The following is a 17,894-nucleotide window of genomic DNA, read 5'->3' as shown; positions in this document are numbered from 1 at the left end:
ACAGAGTTCAGTGTGTTAACAGTTGTTGTGAGGTAAACATAGAAGCTATGTACTGACTTGGCACCATACACAGCTTATATAAAAAAAATTTTTTTGTAATTAAAAAGTGCAAGAGCTAGGAAATTGATTCCTAAAACGTAAATAAAGCTCTTTTAATACAGCTACTTGAGTATATGAAGTCAGTGCCTATAGAAAGGCTACGTACCTATAGTTCAATTTCAGATGAGGAAAAAATTATATTTCCTTAAACTATATTATAATTAATAATTTATTAATTATTAATATCACTCTAACCAATGAATGCTGTCTCATCACTCATAATAATTTGCATTATTATGAAGGCATTATTTCTTCAAGAAAAAAATAACAATGCTATTTGACATGAAAGAAGAAGAGTTGTGTTTAACACTCCAAGAACAGCCCAGATAGATACCTTCAGCACACCATCACTTTACTAAATTTCATTTTTACCTAGAAGAAACTAAGGGCATCCCAGGACTCCTCACGAAGGCAGAAACCCTTCACAGAGCTACAAGAAACTTAACTGCCTTACTGCAGAAGATAGCAAAGGACAGATACAAAGCAATTATAGGTTGCACTGGTTCTGCGTATGGGGCAGCAGAGATACTTGAAGTAGACAAGTGATGGTCTGAAAGGAAAAGGATTCCCAAAAGACGAGCATGGCTTGGATAAGCATCTGAGTATTAGGCAGTGATCCTAAGTAACCCCCCCAGCAAACTGAAGGTTATCTCACAAGTTAAAATAGCTCCAAAGACATGGCCTTAGGTGCTTGCTCTGCGATGTTGCCTAACACTCTCAAGCTATGTAAGGCATAGGTAAACTGTATTTTAATAAATTCCCCAAATACATATACTTAGCCACACACTGCAAATTGCTACTGTATTATCAGCTGAGCTTCTTCAGATGACATACTTATGTAAAGTAATGGGATTGTCTCTCTGCGGTGAATCGTGTCACCAATCGTGTATACAGAGCTGTTGATGTCCTACAGAAACTAATTAGCAAAGGGTATGATTATTAAATGAATTTTAATTTTAAATTAAAAAAAAAAAACAAACCCAAACCAAAACTATTTAAGAAAGGGTATCAAAATGGATATTGCTGACTACAATACCAAAGTCTCACTACACTGTACTGCCAGTTCAACGCAGCTTGCTGATCATAACCTCTATCATAGATGTAAGTGTATTGTAGAACTCAATGCCAATTACAGTGGATTAATCTCATCCATTAGTATAGAAAATACTTAAGAAAATGAGCCACCATCTGCAACATTACACTGCTAATTTCATGCATTTCTAGATATTTTAATTTCTTCTATAGCCACAAGTACTGCTGAGGGCAGGACGTTACCTTTTACATGACAGCCACTGCTCTGATCCAGTGTGGCAAGTGCTGGGCTTCTAATGATTTCATGGGGCCAGAAAGGCTGTATATCTTGGGCTGCACGTCAGACTGAAACCATATACCCTTAAACTATATTGCAGATAACGATTATTCTAATCAGTGAATACAGTTTCACACCATGCTTCTGCATCTTTATTAAAGGCAGTTGTGAAGTTTCTATTTTACAAAATGCCTCACTAAGTGAACACCAAATTGAGGATCAGACTTGTACTTTTCCCACGACTACAAAGAAAATCACTCCACCCTCAGACTGCATCCACAGAGCGTGCTGTTTGCAGAATGATTCTGTCAATACAGATTACAGAATCAAAAGGAAAATGAAGGGACAGAGGTTTATCTTCCCATTTCCTCATGTCTACTAACTGAGAATATTCTTACCACAGGTTGTATCCTGGAAACATTATTTGGACCTGAAGCCTTTTAACATTATGAAACAGACTTCTATCAGGGACATGCAATCAGATTAAATCTATTACTTAAGCAAATGACTCCCGATTTACCCAGTTTCCACATTAATAATCCTGACTATATCCCATTTGCCAATTTGGAATGCCTTTAGTATCCACTTTAACTGTGGTGACCCTCATGCATAGGATATGACAGATTTAGATGACTATCTGTAAAACCAGCACAGTGTATGAAACATGAAGAAGAAAAATAAATAGCAATGCAAACATAAAAAAAGGTCTATTCGCATATAGTGCCTGTCCTATTAAATAAGGTCATGAGAGGACAACCTATTTTCACATACATCTCAAACTCACACATAACTAGATAATTCCTTTTTTTTTTTGGATTTTCCTATTCTGTTTTCCTCTTCTCTGATTTTTTTGGACAGCTGGTGGGTGGTATCTGATTTAATGCTGTGTACAGTAATTACAGTTAAAATATTGTTCATATTTTTTGATCGCTGTAAGGAAGAAAGAGTGTTGGCAGACTGAGTGGGCAGTGGAAGCAGATATTTTCCATCAGTTTTTCAGAGCTTAAGTACACATTTTAAAATTTTCTAGTTTATTTTTTCTCAGCAAAGAAAACTTTCTAACGTATGCATGCATGCATGCATAAATTATCCAATGCAGCAATATCTATCAGAATCAGGTAAGAAATAAATAGGTGACATTTGGAAGTGATTTATGTTCATATCCTAGAAATAACAGATTGTAGGTGTACATTGGCAAATCAGTACAGGCCAGTACAGACTCATTAAAACCAATCCAGAATGACTGTCAAAATCAACAGAGAAATCTCTGCAGGAACAAGACATCATTCTATTTGTTCTCTTCTTCTATATTTATCAAAGAGGAAAAAAAAAAAACCACACACACACACAAAAGAACAAAAACTAAATATCAAGCAGGTAGTTCAGAGACTGATAATGGATAAACTAGTGTCTGAATTAACCTATATAACCAAGGAATTGTGTAAAAGTCATGGGTGTTAGTGGCTGCACCCCAGATTAAGCTGTTCAGTTGCTATACATCCTTGTTGAATAATTAATCCAAATAGTTTCTTTTAATGTAGAAATGAAATGCAAATGCAAGAAACCTCCCAGCAATATATCATCAGAACATCTGAAACTGTGCCAGCATGACACTGCTGCCACTGCACCTATTCACATATTTAAATACTCCAAGGATGCATACCAGCAAAGTGCCACAGGAGCTCTCTGGAAATAAGGAGGCTACCATTTTGCAGGTGTTAACTCCAACAATCATCTTACAGAAAAGGAAAAAACTGAGCCTTTCCCTGGAAAAACGGGAATGTGATTTAAGGGCAACTGAAGGCTGCCGGGATGTGACATTGGATTGTTTCATCGAAATTACCTAATCTCTCATTTCTGTCAGAATAAATTCTGATATCCATGAATACTGGGAATATTAATAAAACAGCAGTTGTAGCAATATTTCTTATTTTTTATGCTCTTTTTTCCCTACAGAAAGCACTCTGAAAATTCACAAACTCCAGTGGCGACTCTAAGTGGGCTTAATTCTGGCAAAATTGTAAGGTCCCTTGTAACAGTTCAACATCTTACTGTTTTCACCTACAATGGCAATTTCACCATTGTAACACAGATATATTACCATAGTCCCGCTAAGTCCGGTATTCCATACCTAGACAGTTTTTCTGAAATCTAGGTTTTTGCTCTAGTGTGGGGTTTTTTAGTACATTTATTTCTCCTAAGGTACTGCTACTGCTTTTTACCGATGTGTGGAGTAGTAATAATTTTAACATTGTTTTAAATATTCTCATGATGTTATTACCATTTTGAAACAGTCAAAAGGGACAAGGTGAAGGGGAAAAAAAAAATGTAGTCCCCCAAAATAACTGTAGATATCTCCAACATTTGGTAAATTTCTGAAATTATAAACATTTTACTGTGTGTCTTGCAAAGAAGTAAGAAGCATTACTGCATATTCTGGTGTTAAGCTACAGGAAATTCAATACATTATTCAAATAATTATCTAGAAATAAAATGTTTTCCTGCATTCATCTTCTTTGATCCTTTCCATAGAAGACAGACTTGACCTCTTTATTTTTAGCAACACTACTCATTTTTACCTCAAGCTCCTAAGAAATTATTCCCTATGAGATGAGAGCAGTTCTCTTATAAAAAACACTCATAATAATCACATGGAAGGATAGTTTGCAGCTACTTTCAATAATAACTACAGATCCCACTGCTGCCCATCCCTCAGTCTGTCATACCACACATAACCTTGACTTCAAGCTATTTCCTAACAACATGCAGCATGAACCAATTTTGAAGGGAAAGAGGACTTTCAGTACTACTTACTACTTCAGTACTACTTGACTACTTCCACTAGTCACTGACCATTAAAAACTTCCTAAATTTATAGAGATGTGAGCTAGAGCATTAAGGGACCACTGCAGACAGACCATTTAAAGAGTATTTTAAAAAACTTGCAATGTCAGGTGTAGGGACAGATGGATTAGCAGCAAGAGACCATCTGATGACAGATAAAGTGAATGCTGTTTGTTTGATGATTGTGGAGATAAGGAGTTTATCACATAGTTTTCACCTGAGCAAGATTTACTTTCTATTATAACCTTTCTGACACTGAAAAAACACCAACAAAGTCCATTATCATGCAAAGCATATTTATGCTTTTGATACCTGTAACTGTAATTACATCATGATAGTTTCCAAAGTAACAGCAGTCAGAAGCACGTAAAATCCTACTTTATAAAGGACTTGGGGAAATAAGATTAATTTGTACTTTTGATGTTTTCGTAAAAAAAAAAATAATTTCCTAACGTGCCTAGCATTGCCACCGGTTCGCAGTGGATCAAATACAAAGATTTAGATGTGATTAAAAACAGATCCAGCAAAGATGTAAATGAGACAGAGGAATAAAAAAGACAAGGATTGGTACCAAGCTACTTAGTTTTTGCAGCATCATAACCCACTCTGTTTGTATACAAAAAATTTGAGTTATCTTTCAATGACCTTATTCCAAAGCAAACCACAGTCATTAATCATCTACTGAAATAAATACCAGCAGAATCGAAGAGAGGATTTCTTGGAACAAAACAGGGGAGCACGAATCGTTCCCCCCTTCGCAAGAGGTGCTGGGGCAGGTGCTCTCACACCACAGCACAGGGCTGCGATGTGCCTACACAGCAGCCACGGCCGCACACTCACCACTGAGTCAGCGAGAAAAGCACCAAAGAAAGAGAAAATGCCTGCATTCCATGCTCAGCATTTGCAGCTTTGGGACTTACCTTCTGTCACTGTTTCTAAACTGTAACATGGAATTAATTCTCCACTGCTCAAGATTAATTATCAAGCACCATATACACAGGTGAGAAACGAAGTTTCTACCTCTTAATCTGCCCTTTGTATTACTGTAATAATATAATTTACAAGTGTAGTAGCAGGCACATGCTTTCAGTGTGCACACCCAACCCTGATTTTCTCACTTTGAGTTGAAATTTTAGTCATTTTTTTACAAGCTGTTTACCTATAGTACCCATGAAAACTGCTGCTGCCTTTCCATGGCAAAGTTTTTCTTTGTCCAGATACAACATTAAAAACAGTTTTCCTGAGTAGCCACCGGTTCCAACCTTTAGACAATTAGTACAGTGGCAACTGTTACAGTAAAACACAAAACTCCAAGACTACGTGCAATTTCTGTGGAAAGTGAGCACACTGCAGTTATAACATGGCAATTACAGTCACCATACATCTCTACTTTCAGAGTTGCACACCACTGCATTACTTAAAGGAAAATTCTTTAATATCTGGGAGCATAACAAAACTTCTACTGATCAGTCCTCCTGTATACTGCTCCATGATAGAAGGTTAAGTCATCTCAATCTTGTAGTTCAAAAAGTCCTATTTTGCTTTATTTAACTATCGGTTGATTAACAGTTGATTTTTATCAAGTTAATTATTTGACTTTTCATCAAGTAAAGTCTATTTCTAAAGCTCACTTCCATCTTCTTTGACAGAGCTAATTAAAAAAAAAGATAAAAACTTCAAGAAATCTGTAGTTCAATTTATGTTCACTTCTCTGAGAAATGCTTTATAACATAAGAATTTCATATACCTCTGGCCTTACTGGGTCTTCAATGCCAACCACACAAATGCAAGTCAGGTCGGATAATATGTCATTTTCGTTGTCCCAGTCAGGCTCCGGGCTGCTGTTAAAGTCTCGGAAAGCAACACAGATTGTTCTCAGTCCATCACAGGCCATAGGTTCAATCACTTTCTTCACCATTTCATCTCGGTCACGTGGTCTGAAGATACGAGGCTCACCAGCTGCATTGAGGATCCTGGAACATCTTTTTTTATTTATGGAGGGGAAAAAAAAAAAAAGTTGATTGTGTATTTGCATGACTGCTGAAAAATGTTACTTTTTAGATCAACTCCTTTCACTCAACATTTTCCTCTTTTTGATGGCAAGTTTTAAATTTCTCATGTAAATCCCCAGATTAAACAAGAAGATTCACTACTGAGATATCAGAGAATGTGTTTGTAACTCATTACAGAGGCACCAAGAGCCCCTCATCCATTATTTCCTCAATACCATGTCATTAATGAGCTGACAAGTTACAAAGAAATTTAAAAATCCTTATTTTCCAAATGGGTTGAACGTAAAGAATCCATGCATAAATTACCAAATGCAGACCCAATTCTTTGGCTAGCCAATGATAAGAAAAATAAACCATACAGTTTTGCAAGAGTGAGCACTTAAAAAAACACTAAACTTAGAAAAGAACAATAACAGCTTATACTAATGAAGTGTGTCAAATTTCTACTGTAAGCAGCAAATTCCAAATACTGAAATTCCCACGTATGTCTTGGTAGTGTCACAATGTTTTACATTTTGGAAAAATGCAGCAACTAATCCATTGAACTTACTTCTTCAGAACAATTTCAGAAGCTCCTTTGCTGTACATTCGGAAACTACCATCTGGCATTTTAATGACAGTACTCATTGACTTCCTGACAGAGTTGAAGGTGTAAACTTTATAGAGTTTCTCCTCAGGGATGAGGTTCCGAACGGGCTCATAATCCTGCTTCAAATCCAGGACAAATCCCAAGAGGCCACACTCCGTTTTATTGCCTACCTGGCGAGGCAGGCCACCCTCTTTTTCTGGTGGCTGAAGAGAAGAAAAAAATAGATATTAATTTCTCTAATGATAAGCAGTATACAAGGCCTTTTCAGCAATTAATAACAAATTTACAGTGTACAGTTTAGGATGTGAAACTCTAACTGTGCAATCATGCATCTTCTGAATATTAAAAGCTAGCAAAAAATCCATAGAGCTTTAACAGACTTGAAGCAGCTATTCTCACAGTGAGGAAAATGTCTCTAGACAAATAAGCTGCATTTCTTTTCTTTTAAATTAGTCATTGGCAGTTGAATAGCTTGTGATGGTTAGGCAATACATCATTAAAAATGAAGTAACTTTCTTTAGGCTCAAAAATAATTAATTCTCATTTGTCACCAACAGAGGATTTTATTTTCTCATTTGCTTAGAATTATAGGGGTTTGCTGACTTTCATGGTTATAATGGTGAGTTAAAGAAGGATCTGTACTTTTTCTTCTACCAAGCATTTTTTATGTAAAAACAAATCTGCATCTTATCATAACAGCATACCTCAGTCAAAGAGATATTTCCAACAATCCATAAAATAACAGTTCTACATCTAAAAGTACCTGTTTCTAGAATTGTCATATTTTAGTCTGCTGCTTCAGACAATATATGCTTTATACATTAGAAAAAATGAAGTAGGCTAAACATTTTGCAACTCCTGACAGTTCTCAGTCCTTCTAGCCACAAGGAAGGCTTTACCTTCCCATTCAAAACATAAACAAACATATATTTTGTTTACAAACTTTCTTAGAGGTGTAATAAACCCCAAACAAAAAGTTCTTGTGTCATCAAGACTCCAGACTGACTTTAAGTGACCAATGTGTGAACTGCTGGTAACTTAAATGTTCTTGTACTCAGTAGAATGAGAAAAGTGTTGCTTAAGCTAGGGCTAAACTAGAGGAACCAAAAGAAGAAGTCCTTTCACAACTTTAATTTGCATCAAAAACAGATTCTGATGTGACTCAAGACAAAACTGTAAGTCATCATTTTCAACATGACAAACTTTTGCCTCACATTTTGCAGAATTAGGAATCTAGGACTATATTCAGAATCCATGTTTAATTTCACCACAGACTTTAAAATCCAGCCCACTTTGGAAATGGGATTCCTAAGTAGACAGAATTCCATGCATTGTCCCTCAGTGGGATGAGGGGTAATGTAGGGAATGATTAAAGTTGCAGATCAGTAATCCTATTTACATTTGAATTCTTGCAACAAGTATGGCCATAAAAAGGGAAAAGGGGACCTTTAAGTAAGCATTAGTAAGTACGTGAGTATGCCAGATAACCACCAATTGCAGATGGCTTAAAAAAATGAAGGTCAGATAGATAATAATAGAACAGGCTAGAACCAAAGTAAGGAAATAAACATGGATTTTTCCATAAGAATCATCTTTCTGTCACCAGGAAAATACGTACCTCGTGACAGACAGATTAATGCCATTTGTTTTTCAGAGAGATGCATTATGGTGAGCAATAATCTAAAAATCTCTGTTTCGAAGAGATTTATCCTTCCAAAAAGAATTGTAACATCTTTGTTCTATATGAACCATCATTTTTACTGAGTTATATGGGTCACATCTGTGTTGCTGTAACATTTTAGCATTGCTCCAGGGTCAATGTAAAACACTGACACTCAGCAAAAATGCTAATATGATATATTAATTTTATTATATGCTATAACAGCTTGCCCTGCTATAATCCTATTAGACCGTGATGTAACTTCCCTCTGGATTCTCAAATTCACTTAAGAATCCCTAATTTAGAACCCAAGTGCTTGCAGTTATATGTATCTGGAAGGACTGTTACATTCCGTGGATATGAAAATCTCAAGTTAGGAGTCAAAAAATACCCTTTAAGATATAGTTTTGTTTAAATAAATAAAGTTCATTTACATGACATTGCAGGCACACAGTTCCTGAAACATGCTAAGAACTTGAGGTTTCTCAAAGCAACAGAGTAATCAACTTCACTGCCTGGGTAGTGATGCCAGGAAAGACTGATTTCCCTGTGCATATCAAACACTTTCCATTTCACAGCTAAATCCTCATTTATGCTTTGGTTCTCTCTGCCACTGAAGTCAGTAAATCTTGACACTGACTTAAATGTGAACGTGATCAAGACACTAGCAAACACACACTGGAAGCCAATGAAAGACATAAATGTCTTTCCATCAAAGACATACAACCCTCAACAGTAGTTAATTTATACAGATGATTTCATCGTGCCCTGATGTGAATGGGTATTGAGAAAATTAAAATCTCCCCACATTTCACAATATGTAAAACTGAATATTAGAGTCCTTCTAAAATTATTTTTATTTCAACAGAAAGTAGATCACGCTCTCCCTCTTCTTACTGTGGTCTAAAAATAGATTTCTTTTAGTGAACATCTTTTGAATGCAAATACGTAAGCAAGGGGAAAAAATACCAGTGAAAAGAAAATGAACAGACATTTCAGAAAGGTTTCAAAATCTAACAAGTGGCCACCTCCCTCTAGAGCAGCTGCTGTCTCCATATTCTTTGTACATTACATTATAATAAAGCATATGGTGGTGAGAGCTGGCACGTAGCACTTCCTTTCCTGTACTGTTTCAGCTCAGAATCTATATGCCAAAACTGGTCTCCTTGCAGATTGTTCTTGACAATCCTTTGCAGAAGCTGCTGGCTTTTAAAATTTCCTACTGTGCTGTACCTAAATTTATTTCTTGCTGAAATCTGCAGTCTATTGCACCTGGAAAACCATTAAAAGGACAGCCCGAAGAGTTACTTTTGAATAATTAACTAGGAACAACTTCACTGACTCCTCAAATTATGGAAACCCTTTGACAGCGTATGAGAGAAAGCCTTTGAACTGGGATTTGTGAACAGGAACTTCATCATTTTGAATGCACTGTTTCTCAAGGGCTCAAGGAAAGCCCTTTTGCTAGTCACGAGACAGCTACATACTATACAATCTTCTACTAGGAAGAGACTGATCCAGTATCTTCCCCCAGTAATGACTTTCCAATGATCCTCATAAAAAGCTTTCAAATGTTTCTTCCAATTCTTTGTATTATTTATGTAGTAATAATATTTTAACAGTAAGTAAATACTTGCATGCAAAACAAACTGCAGACAGACGTTAAAAAAACAGTTGTTACAACTATCAAATGAAAATAGGTTTCTAGGTCAAAGTACCGCTATATTATTAAGCCTTAAAAATACCAACCCAAAAGCTAGTACTGACCTATTACTGAATTTGGATCACAAAAGGAATTTTCAGAATTATTGCACTGGGAAATAAGTGACTAATAAAATCGGTTAAGAAGAAAGAAAGATAAAACTGTGGGCATAACTTAAAGAGGTGCTTCAACTTTTAAAATTAGGTTAGGAAATTATAATGCTTCCATTTTTACTGTAACACTTACTCAACATCAGTTTTCTTATTGCCCTTTTTGGTGTGATAAGAGAGGACCTGTCAAGAAGATCCAAGCAGCTTTTCCAAATTAAAATATTAGGATTTCATATATTATATGAAGACTTCATTTGTTTTGTGTTATTCTCACATGTTCTACAGGTTTAACTACTCCTTTAGAATAATGATGACTGTAAATATGTAAATGATGACTGTAAAGCTGAAAAATTAACTTTGCTAGAATATTATATCCATATTGAATGTTTCATTTTAACTCCACTCACAATAAGCAAACAGAGGAAAATACTTTTTTAAAATTAAGTTGTGAAAACTTGCCACTCTATACTTTACTTACTCAAAAAAGAAAAAATGGCCCAGGATGTGCAGGAATTTTCTCTGTATATTTAAACATTACATATGTAAAGTTAAAATAACCAAGAAGGATGAATGCTGTTTGAACCATGTGATATTTTTATTTTTTAATTCCTACTACTGTAAAAAGGAGAATTACTAAAAAATTATAGTATTATTAAATTCAGAGATATTTCGTCACATAACTTGAATCAATGGTTTAATAGAAGACAGCTAAAGCAAGATAAAAACATACTAAATTTATAATTAAATGTATCAGCTTTTTGTAGATACAGGTTTATTCAACTGACTTCAAGCTAAACCAAAACAGATTTAGAAATGACTCTTTATCTTAGACAAAAACTTAGAAATTAAAGGAGTGAGTTCTTTTTAGCTAAGGATTAAGAATCTAAAACTTTGCTTGACTAAATGAAGTTTTGAATTACAAAACAGGAAACTGTTTCCGAAGATGTGTCGACAATAAACAAGCAGTAATACTAGATATGAGCTGTTCTAGTTTTCATTTACAATTTCTCTGGGATCCTGTTAACCACAGAAATTCAACAGCAGTGCTGTTTTTTCTGTCTTTCATAGTATGACCATTTACACAGATCCTTCACTCACCTCAACCATAATCTGGATTCTGAAAGAAATTTGCTTTATCTTCTCTTTTGTTCTTTACTATTTGTTCTAAGAGTATTTATTGTTTTCTAGCAGTATCACTTCTGCATAACTACATAGGAATGCACAACCCTGCAGAGGAATGCAATAGAAACTTTGCTAAAGCTTGTCTGGAAACAGGCTGGTTTGATATGTAAAGATTCTCTTACAGAATTTTTTTTTTTTTTTTTACACTTTCATTTATTGTTTAGAAAGTGTACTTAATAATCCTATTTGACTTTTCCCAAACAATACTGTGGAACTTTCCTTTGGTTTTAACAACTTCTGCCCACATTATACTTTCAACACTATCTGAGCACATAGCATAGTGCTTGCTTTCCAGGCAGACCACAACTGGCATATTAGCTATACGCATGACTAGGATAATACTAAGTAACCAAACTCCAAACATTTTATTAGAATTCTTGAAAAATCTTTCTGTCGACTAAAACAAAGATAAACAAAACAACATCCTAGAGAGAAATTTCACTACAAATAAATGGCATCAGCTCTATATTGTTAAAAAGTTATGAATTTACTTTCTTAAGATATCTTTTCATGAGGAATAAAAATTAGCCTTTATCTCTTCTGCAGATTCTGATATTTGCTACCCTTGAGGACACATCTAGAATAATATAATTGACTTGACTGATGAGGAATATCACAATTTGTCCTCAGACTGTTTGGAATTTTTAGTTTTTTTTGTGTTAATAAGTTGCCACTTTTGTACAGAGCACAGAAAACAACATGCTTTCTGATAAAATACATGGTATTTTACAACTCAGAATCATCACTGCAAGGTACAATGCTGTTGAAATTCAGTTAATTTAGTCTAAAGTCAGTTTGAATTGGGGTCAGCATAAGGGATTGAAGAAGAACAGTTAACAACTCGGAGCTGGTTGTGTAATCATTTTGGCATCATAAAAAACAGACTGCGTTAACCTTACATACTGTTCTGATCTCACTCACTGGATTTAAAGCCCATTTCAAAGCTTAATGGTTTGATGGGGCTTTTTTATTCTTATGCACACCACTAAGCTGACTAACATAGGCATTCCCATTCACTTATATTCTGCCTGTTCATCAGAAAGTAAAAGTTATCTCCTTTTTACCTTCAGACAATTACAAATGTTTATACACTAAACTGATACAAATGTCTTCCTTTACTTCATTTCAAGCTCGAGCAAAGCATTTCAATTCCGAAGAAGTCTGCAACCCTTAGGAACAGTGAGCTTCGAAATTCCTGACTTTGATCAGTTTGCTCCGTAACGCAACACTTTTTGGGTCCAATGATTACACATTTATAATTTCAAAGCCCTATGCTACATACATTGGGAATTTGGCTCTAAACCAGACAACAGAAAATGTTTGGGAACCCTTTAATAGATGCTGCACATACTCTGGTAACTAAGACTGGCCATATTTCTAACTATAATAGGATTTGTGTTTCACACAGTACATAATGGTGTTACATAGTGCTGCACAGAGGCCAGTAAATACTGTAGGGTGGCATGTAGTATGTTTTGAGGAATGCTAATACCGCTTATCTAAAATAAAGAAGTTCTAGGCTTAAACAAACAATTTGATTGTATAGAGTTTTCTGACAGGGACGAGACTTGTTGGGAAAAAAGAAGACATTCACTTCTAATGGTGGCGAGTATTCTGGGCTCAGGGATGTTTTGTAGGGAAAAGATTCAGACAGGAAGAATCAAACGGAAGGTGATGGGAGAAGGGAAACAGTTTTTTAGTAAATCCCCCCTTTATTACCAGGTCTCTCCCTTTTTCTTTAAACAATTCCTACATGATTTAGACAAACATCTCCGTCACAGACAGGAGGACATGGAGCATTTGAATTCAAAATCTGTGGGAGGAACAGGATTAAGAGGAAAGAAATGGCTTTACACCTGGCCGTATTGGTAATCAAGAGTGTCAGCAGTATTCCCTAGCATAAAATAGGACTGAAACAAAGGAGTATGTGGAGAGGGAAATAATAAATGGATCGCATAAATAAATAAGTATCTGTAATTTCACCAGTGCTGCCCTGTATTTCTATTCTGAAAAGACTGGAAAGGGGGGTACAACAGCTAATTCCTTCTGCTTCCCCTTATCCACAAACCCCTGATATCCACAGCAGCTCCATTTCTTGGGAAAATGTGCACCAAATAAGTCACTTCAAGTTCTCACTATTTGCTCTAGACACCAGCAGCCACCATCATAAACCTACCAAAATCAAGGCAATTTATTCCAAATCCTGACTGACAGGCACTGATTTGTTAGCTTGCCCGATATGCATTCCAGATCTAGACAACCTAAAACAAAAGCACGAAACACAAATCTGAAGAATGAAACTGGAAATGTAAACAACATCGTTGTTATTAACAAAGTTATATATTTCCAAGTTGTTACTTAGTACTACTGCCTAGTGATGCTGCCTTCTCACTGAACCAGCCCCTTAATTACTATGTCTGGAATGCAGGCAGCACTCTCACATCATTTAGACCCCTCACTACCGTAAAACTGTAGTCTCAAAGTATATTTATATTGCCTGTCAGGACCCCAACTTGCTGGCAGTTCAAACTGTTAAAGCCAAAAGATAACCTTCCTATTTCTCACAGTTTGAGACTGACCAGGACATCCTGCCGAGCTCAGTTACGCTGCCTCAGCAGGAAGTGAGTAGCAACAGAAAAGCAGTTTATCAGACTTCCCTACCCCTGATCTGCCCTGCCCTGCACCCTCCAGCTGACACGAAGCAGGCTCCTCGGACGAGTGACAGCACTGTCATTTGGCACCGCACGCCAGCACAGGCCCTTATTTTGTTATTTAACAACCATTTAACTATCAGATCTGCTCAAACTTCCCAGGCAATTGGTAACAGGAATTTTTGACTCATTACTATATAGGGTGTAAGAAACAATATATTTGTGCAGTAGCCAGAATGACGGAATAATTTAGGTGCAACTGGCATAATTAGATCTACCACAACAGTTGGAGGATATTCAAACCCAAGCTTCCTACATCAGATTAGCTCTGATGCAAGATAATTATTCAATTTTTAGGAGGATAGTTATTTAATATTTTTTTCTATTATCTGAAGACAGACCTGAAAATGATGCAGCAATCTATTTAATTAACACAATGCTGGGTTACCATGTAATTCTCATTGCTAGCACTTGAGATGGATACTAGTTTAGTCAGATAAAGTATTATATATAAACGGTGTATTTCAACATCTCTTATTGCCTCAAATAATAGCAAGGCGATAATCATATAAAAAGGGGCCGACTGTAATTATGTAATGCATCAGTGTGACATTTCCTATCAACACGGCAAAGTTAAGAGAGCAGCAGTGATGTGGCTCAGTGAATATGGACTCATGCTTGTTTCAGCTCACATAACAGGAACAAGGAAGAAATGATACTATCCATAAATTCCCCCCAGAGTGATTATGAAAGAAGATGAAATCATGCATGAAGAACAGACTGTAAGGCTGGTGTGAGAGTCTCTACTCCTTCTTTCATTGACTGTTACCTATTTTTACATTCCAAGAGCGCTAATACTTTGCCCTTAATTTTAATAGCAAATAATTAAATTACCCTTTTAGTTTGAAGGACAAATTTACCTTTGATTCATTTGAATGAAAAAAGGGTAAGGAAAAAAAATACTACTGCAAACACAAAAACTGTTTCTTCTTCTCACTAGTTAAAGATAAAAAGTGGGTATGTCAGTCCTGTACCCATTTTTCACAGAATTACAGAGTAGTTGGAGGCTGGCAGGCACCATCTCAGCCCAGTGTCCCTGCCAAAGCAGGTTCAACTTGAGCAGGTCGCTCAGGGCTCTGCCCAGTTGGGTCCCCTCCAGGGCGGGAGACTTCACAACCTCTCCAGGCAACTTGTGCCAGCGTTTGACCACCCTCACAGTAAAACATATTTTCTTATGTTTAAAGGGAATTTCCTGTGTTTCGATTTGCTCTCATTGCCTTTTTGCCTTTCACTGGGCACCACTGAGAAGAGTCACCTTGAGGTGACTCCATCTTCTTTACTCCCTCCCATCAGGTATTTATACAGCTTGGTAACATCCCCCCTCAGCCTTCTTTTCTCCAGGCTGTACAGTCCCAGTTTTTGCAACCTCCAACTCACGTGTCAGGCACTCAGCCCCACCATCTGGCTCATTAATGATGTGAAACATTTCTGCCCCCCCTTAGTGATCACTGGGACACACCGTCGGTGATCAGCTTCCAGCTGGACTTTGTTATCACAGCCCCTGAGACCAGCAGTTCAACCAGGCTTCAAGCTACCTTGCTGTCCACCTTGCTAGTCCATACTTGATTGGTTTTTCAAGTCACTCTCACGAACAGAGGCTGCAAGTTAGTACAGACATAACATTTAAATTGTCTGTGCATAAATTTTCAGACATGCAAAATGATGACACATACAAGCAATCTGCACAATTCATATGAGATTACTCCTAGATATAAAGAACTTGTTAGAATGAGTTCAAATAAAAATTGCTATTTCTTTCAGCTTCACAACCAGAGAAAAAGTGGGATGGCTATAGTAGAAGCAATATTTGAGATAGTTAAAGCTAAATTTAACTACATCTATCTATGTAATTGATTGAATTGGGTCCAGAGCAAGGATTCCTGACTTCGAATTCTGAAAACATTAACTGTTAACTTTTTTACATTAGTAATAGCTTTTTGTAAAGTCCTGCATGTTACTGAACAATACTTATCCTAAGGAACCAGACATGGATATGGATATTACATTTATACATTACAGTTCATTAGCAACTCCATAATCAAAAGACATGCCACATGAGTTACTCCTTTTAATTTCCTAATCCATTTTGGTTCTCTAATTAGAACTTCTTCCTTTTGTAAAAAATAGTCTACATTTCAAGATCAAAATACTTAAAATAGAAGGTTGCATGTCTTTTAATTTGAAAAATAATTTAAAAAAAATCTCTCAATTTGAAATGTCAACAATTTATGGCTCAATCTAAGCAGAGGTACATTAATACACCATACTACAGAGCAACAAATGAACTCTGCCTTGTTATGACAGTACTGATTAATCATAGTTATGATTAGGATACTCCAGCTTTAGTGTTTCCAGATGAGATTAAACTGAATTTTAGAGACACAGATTTTTTCTCCACATTCTCCCCAGAAGAGTCTTGATATATTTATTATACTGTAAGACGTTACTTGCCTGTATGTAGGGGCTTTCCTATTGTTACTGATCAAAACTATTTATACATTCCCTTAAAACATAACATTCAATGACAATCTAGCTCTCAAATTTTGAAAATTACGTATTCCATTTCCAAATTTGGACACTAGAACTCTCCACTCTTGTTCTTTTGTACAGTCACATCCACAGGGAACTGGCAATTGTTAGATTTATACTAGTGTCATTCCAGCTTTGGTTAAGTGCAACAAGAACTGTTGACAAGTAACCTATGTAATCAAAATAATGAAACACAGCAGTTGTTATTAACTTACATTAATTGACAACCAATTTACTTTAAATATAGTCTAAGTACAAGGTCTCAGTTCAAGACAGCTAAAAAGAAAGAAGCAAGAGTATGTTTCTCCCTTATTATTAACCTCATTAGAATAGAGACCAGAATGACAAATGTGCCATTTCTAAACCAAACTGATTAAAATTCCGAACAGATTAATAGATTTTTATAAATTTCTGATAATTTGTTCCATATATTTGGCAAACATTGCTGTATTTTCATGACCGACAAATGAGCTGAACATTATTTTTAAGTGCAAAACAGAAACTGCACTTTATTGCAGAATTGTAATTGGTACCTCCGTAACAACAACCCAAACATCTGCTACCTTGGTTTACATCTATTAAACTGAGGTTTTGATGCATGCTGATATTAGAATGGCTTCTTGAGTGTTGCAGAGAAAACAGAGACAGGAGACAAACTGCATAATGTTGAGCTGATCAGGTAGTTAAAATTCAATTTCAAGGCAACATCTACAGTTTAAAAAGTGTATTTCCAAATTAGAACCAATACAAGGGATTTACATGTTTTTTGCTAACATCAAACGCATTAATGCATCTGTTTTGAGGCTGAAACCTCACCTTTTAGATTTGAGGAAATAGAGATACATTTTCTTTAGTGATAGCAGTGATCTAACTAGAAACTGTATATTTGCAAGATGTCCTTTGAGCCACTTTCATACGCACTTTAGTCACCTATCAACAGTTTTCTCCCTAGCATCTCAAGACTTTCTCTCACCAAGGTTGCCTACGAAAACTTTCTTCGATGTTTCTGAACACGTCATCACTAAAATTCCAGTCACACAATCTTCTTCTCTTTTAATTAATCATTTAACACTTTTAATCAAAATTAAACACATTTTTTAAAAACACCCCTACTAGTAGTCTGAAGTGCATCTCACGCATGCTTTCT

General features: G+C 36.0%; 1 protein-coding gene across 12 annotated transcripts in view; it reads right to left on the bottom strand.

The window, feature by feature from the left end:
- ATP2B2 (ATPase plasma membrane Ca2+ transporting 2) overlaps positions 1-17,894 on the bottom strand; it is a 430,835-nt gene that overhangs the window by 49,919 nt on the left and 363,022 nt on the right. For all 12 annotated transcript variants that reach the window (XM_032995794.2, XM_032995804.2, XM_032995798.2 and 9 more), the window contains 2 exons: positions 6,815-7,056; positions 6,000-6,234 (listed from right to left, as the gene is read on the bottom strand). In XM_032995794.2, the coding sequence (XP_032851685.1) occupies positions 6,000-6,234; positions 6,815-7,056 (477 nt within the window). The remainder of the gene's footprint in view (positions 1-5,999; positions 6,235-6,814; positions 7,057-17,894) is intronic.

This window comes from Tyto alba, unplaced genomic scaffold, assembly GCF_018691265.1.
Source record: "Tyto alba isolate M040663 unplaced genomic scaffold, T.alba_DEE_v4.0 Super-Scaffold_49, whole genome shotgun sequence".
In the NCBI taxonomy this organism is placed as follows: Eukaryota; Metazoa; Chordata; class Aves; order Strigiformes; family Tytonidae; genus Tyto; species Tyto alba.
Note: the sequence above shows the minus strand (reverse complement) of the source record. Positions and strands in the feature narration are given on the sequence as shown.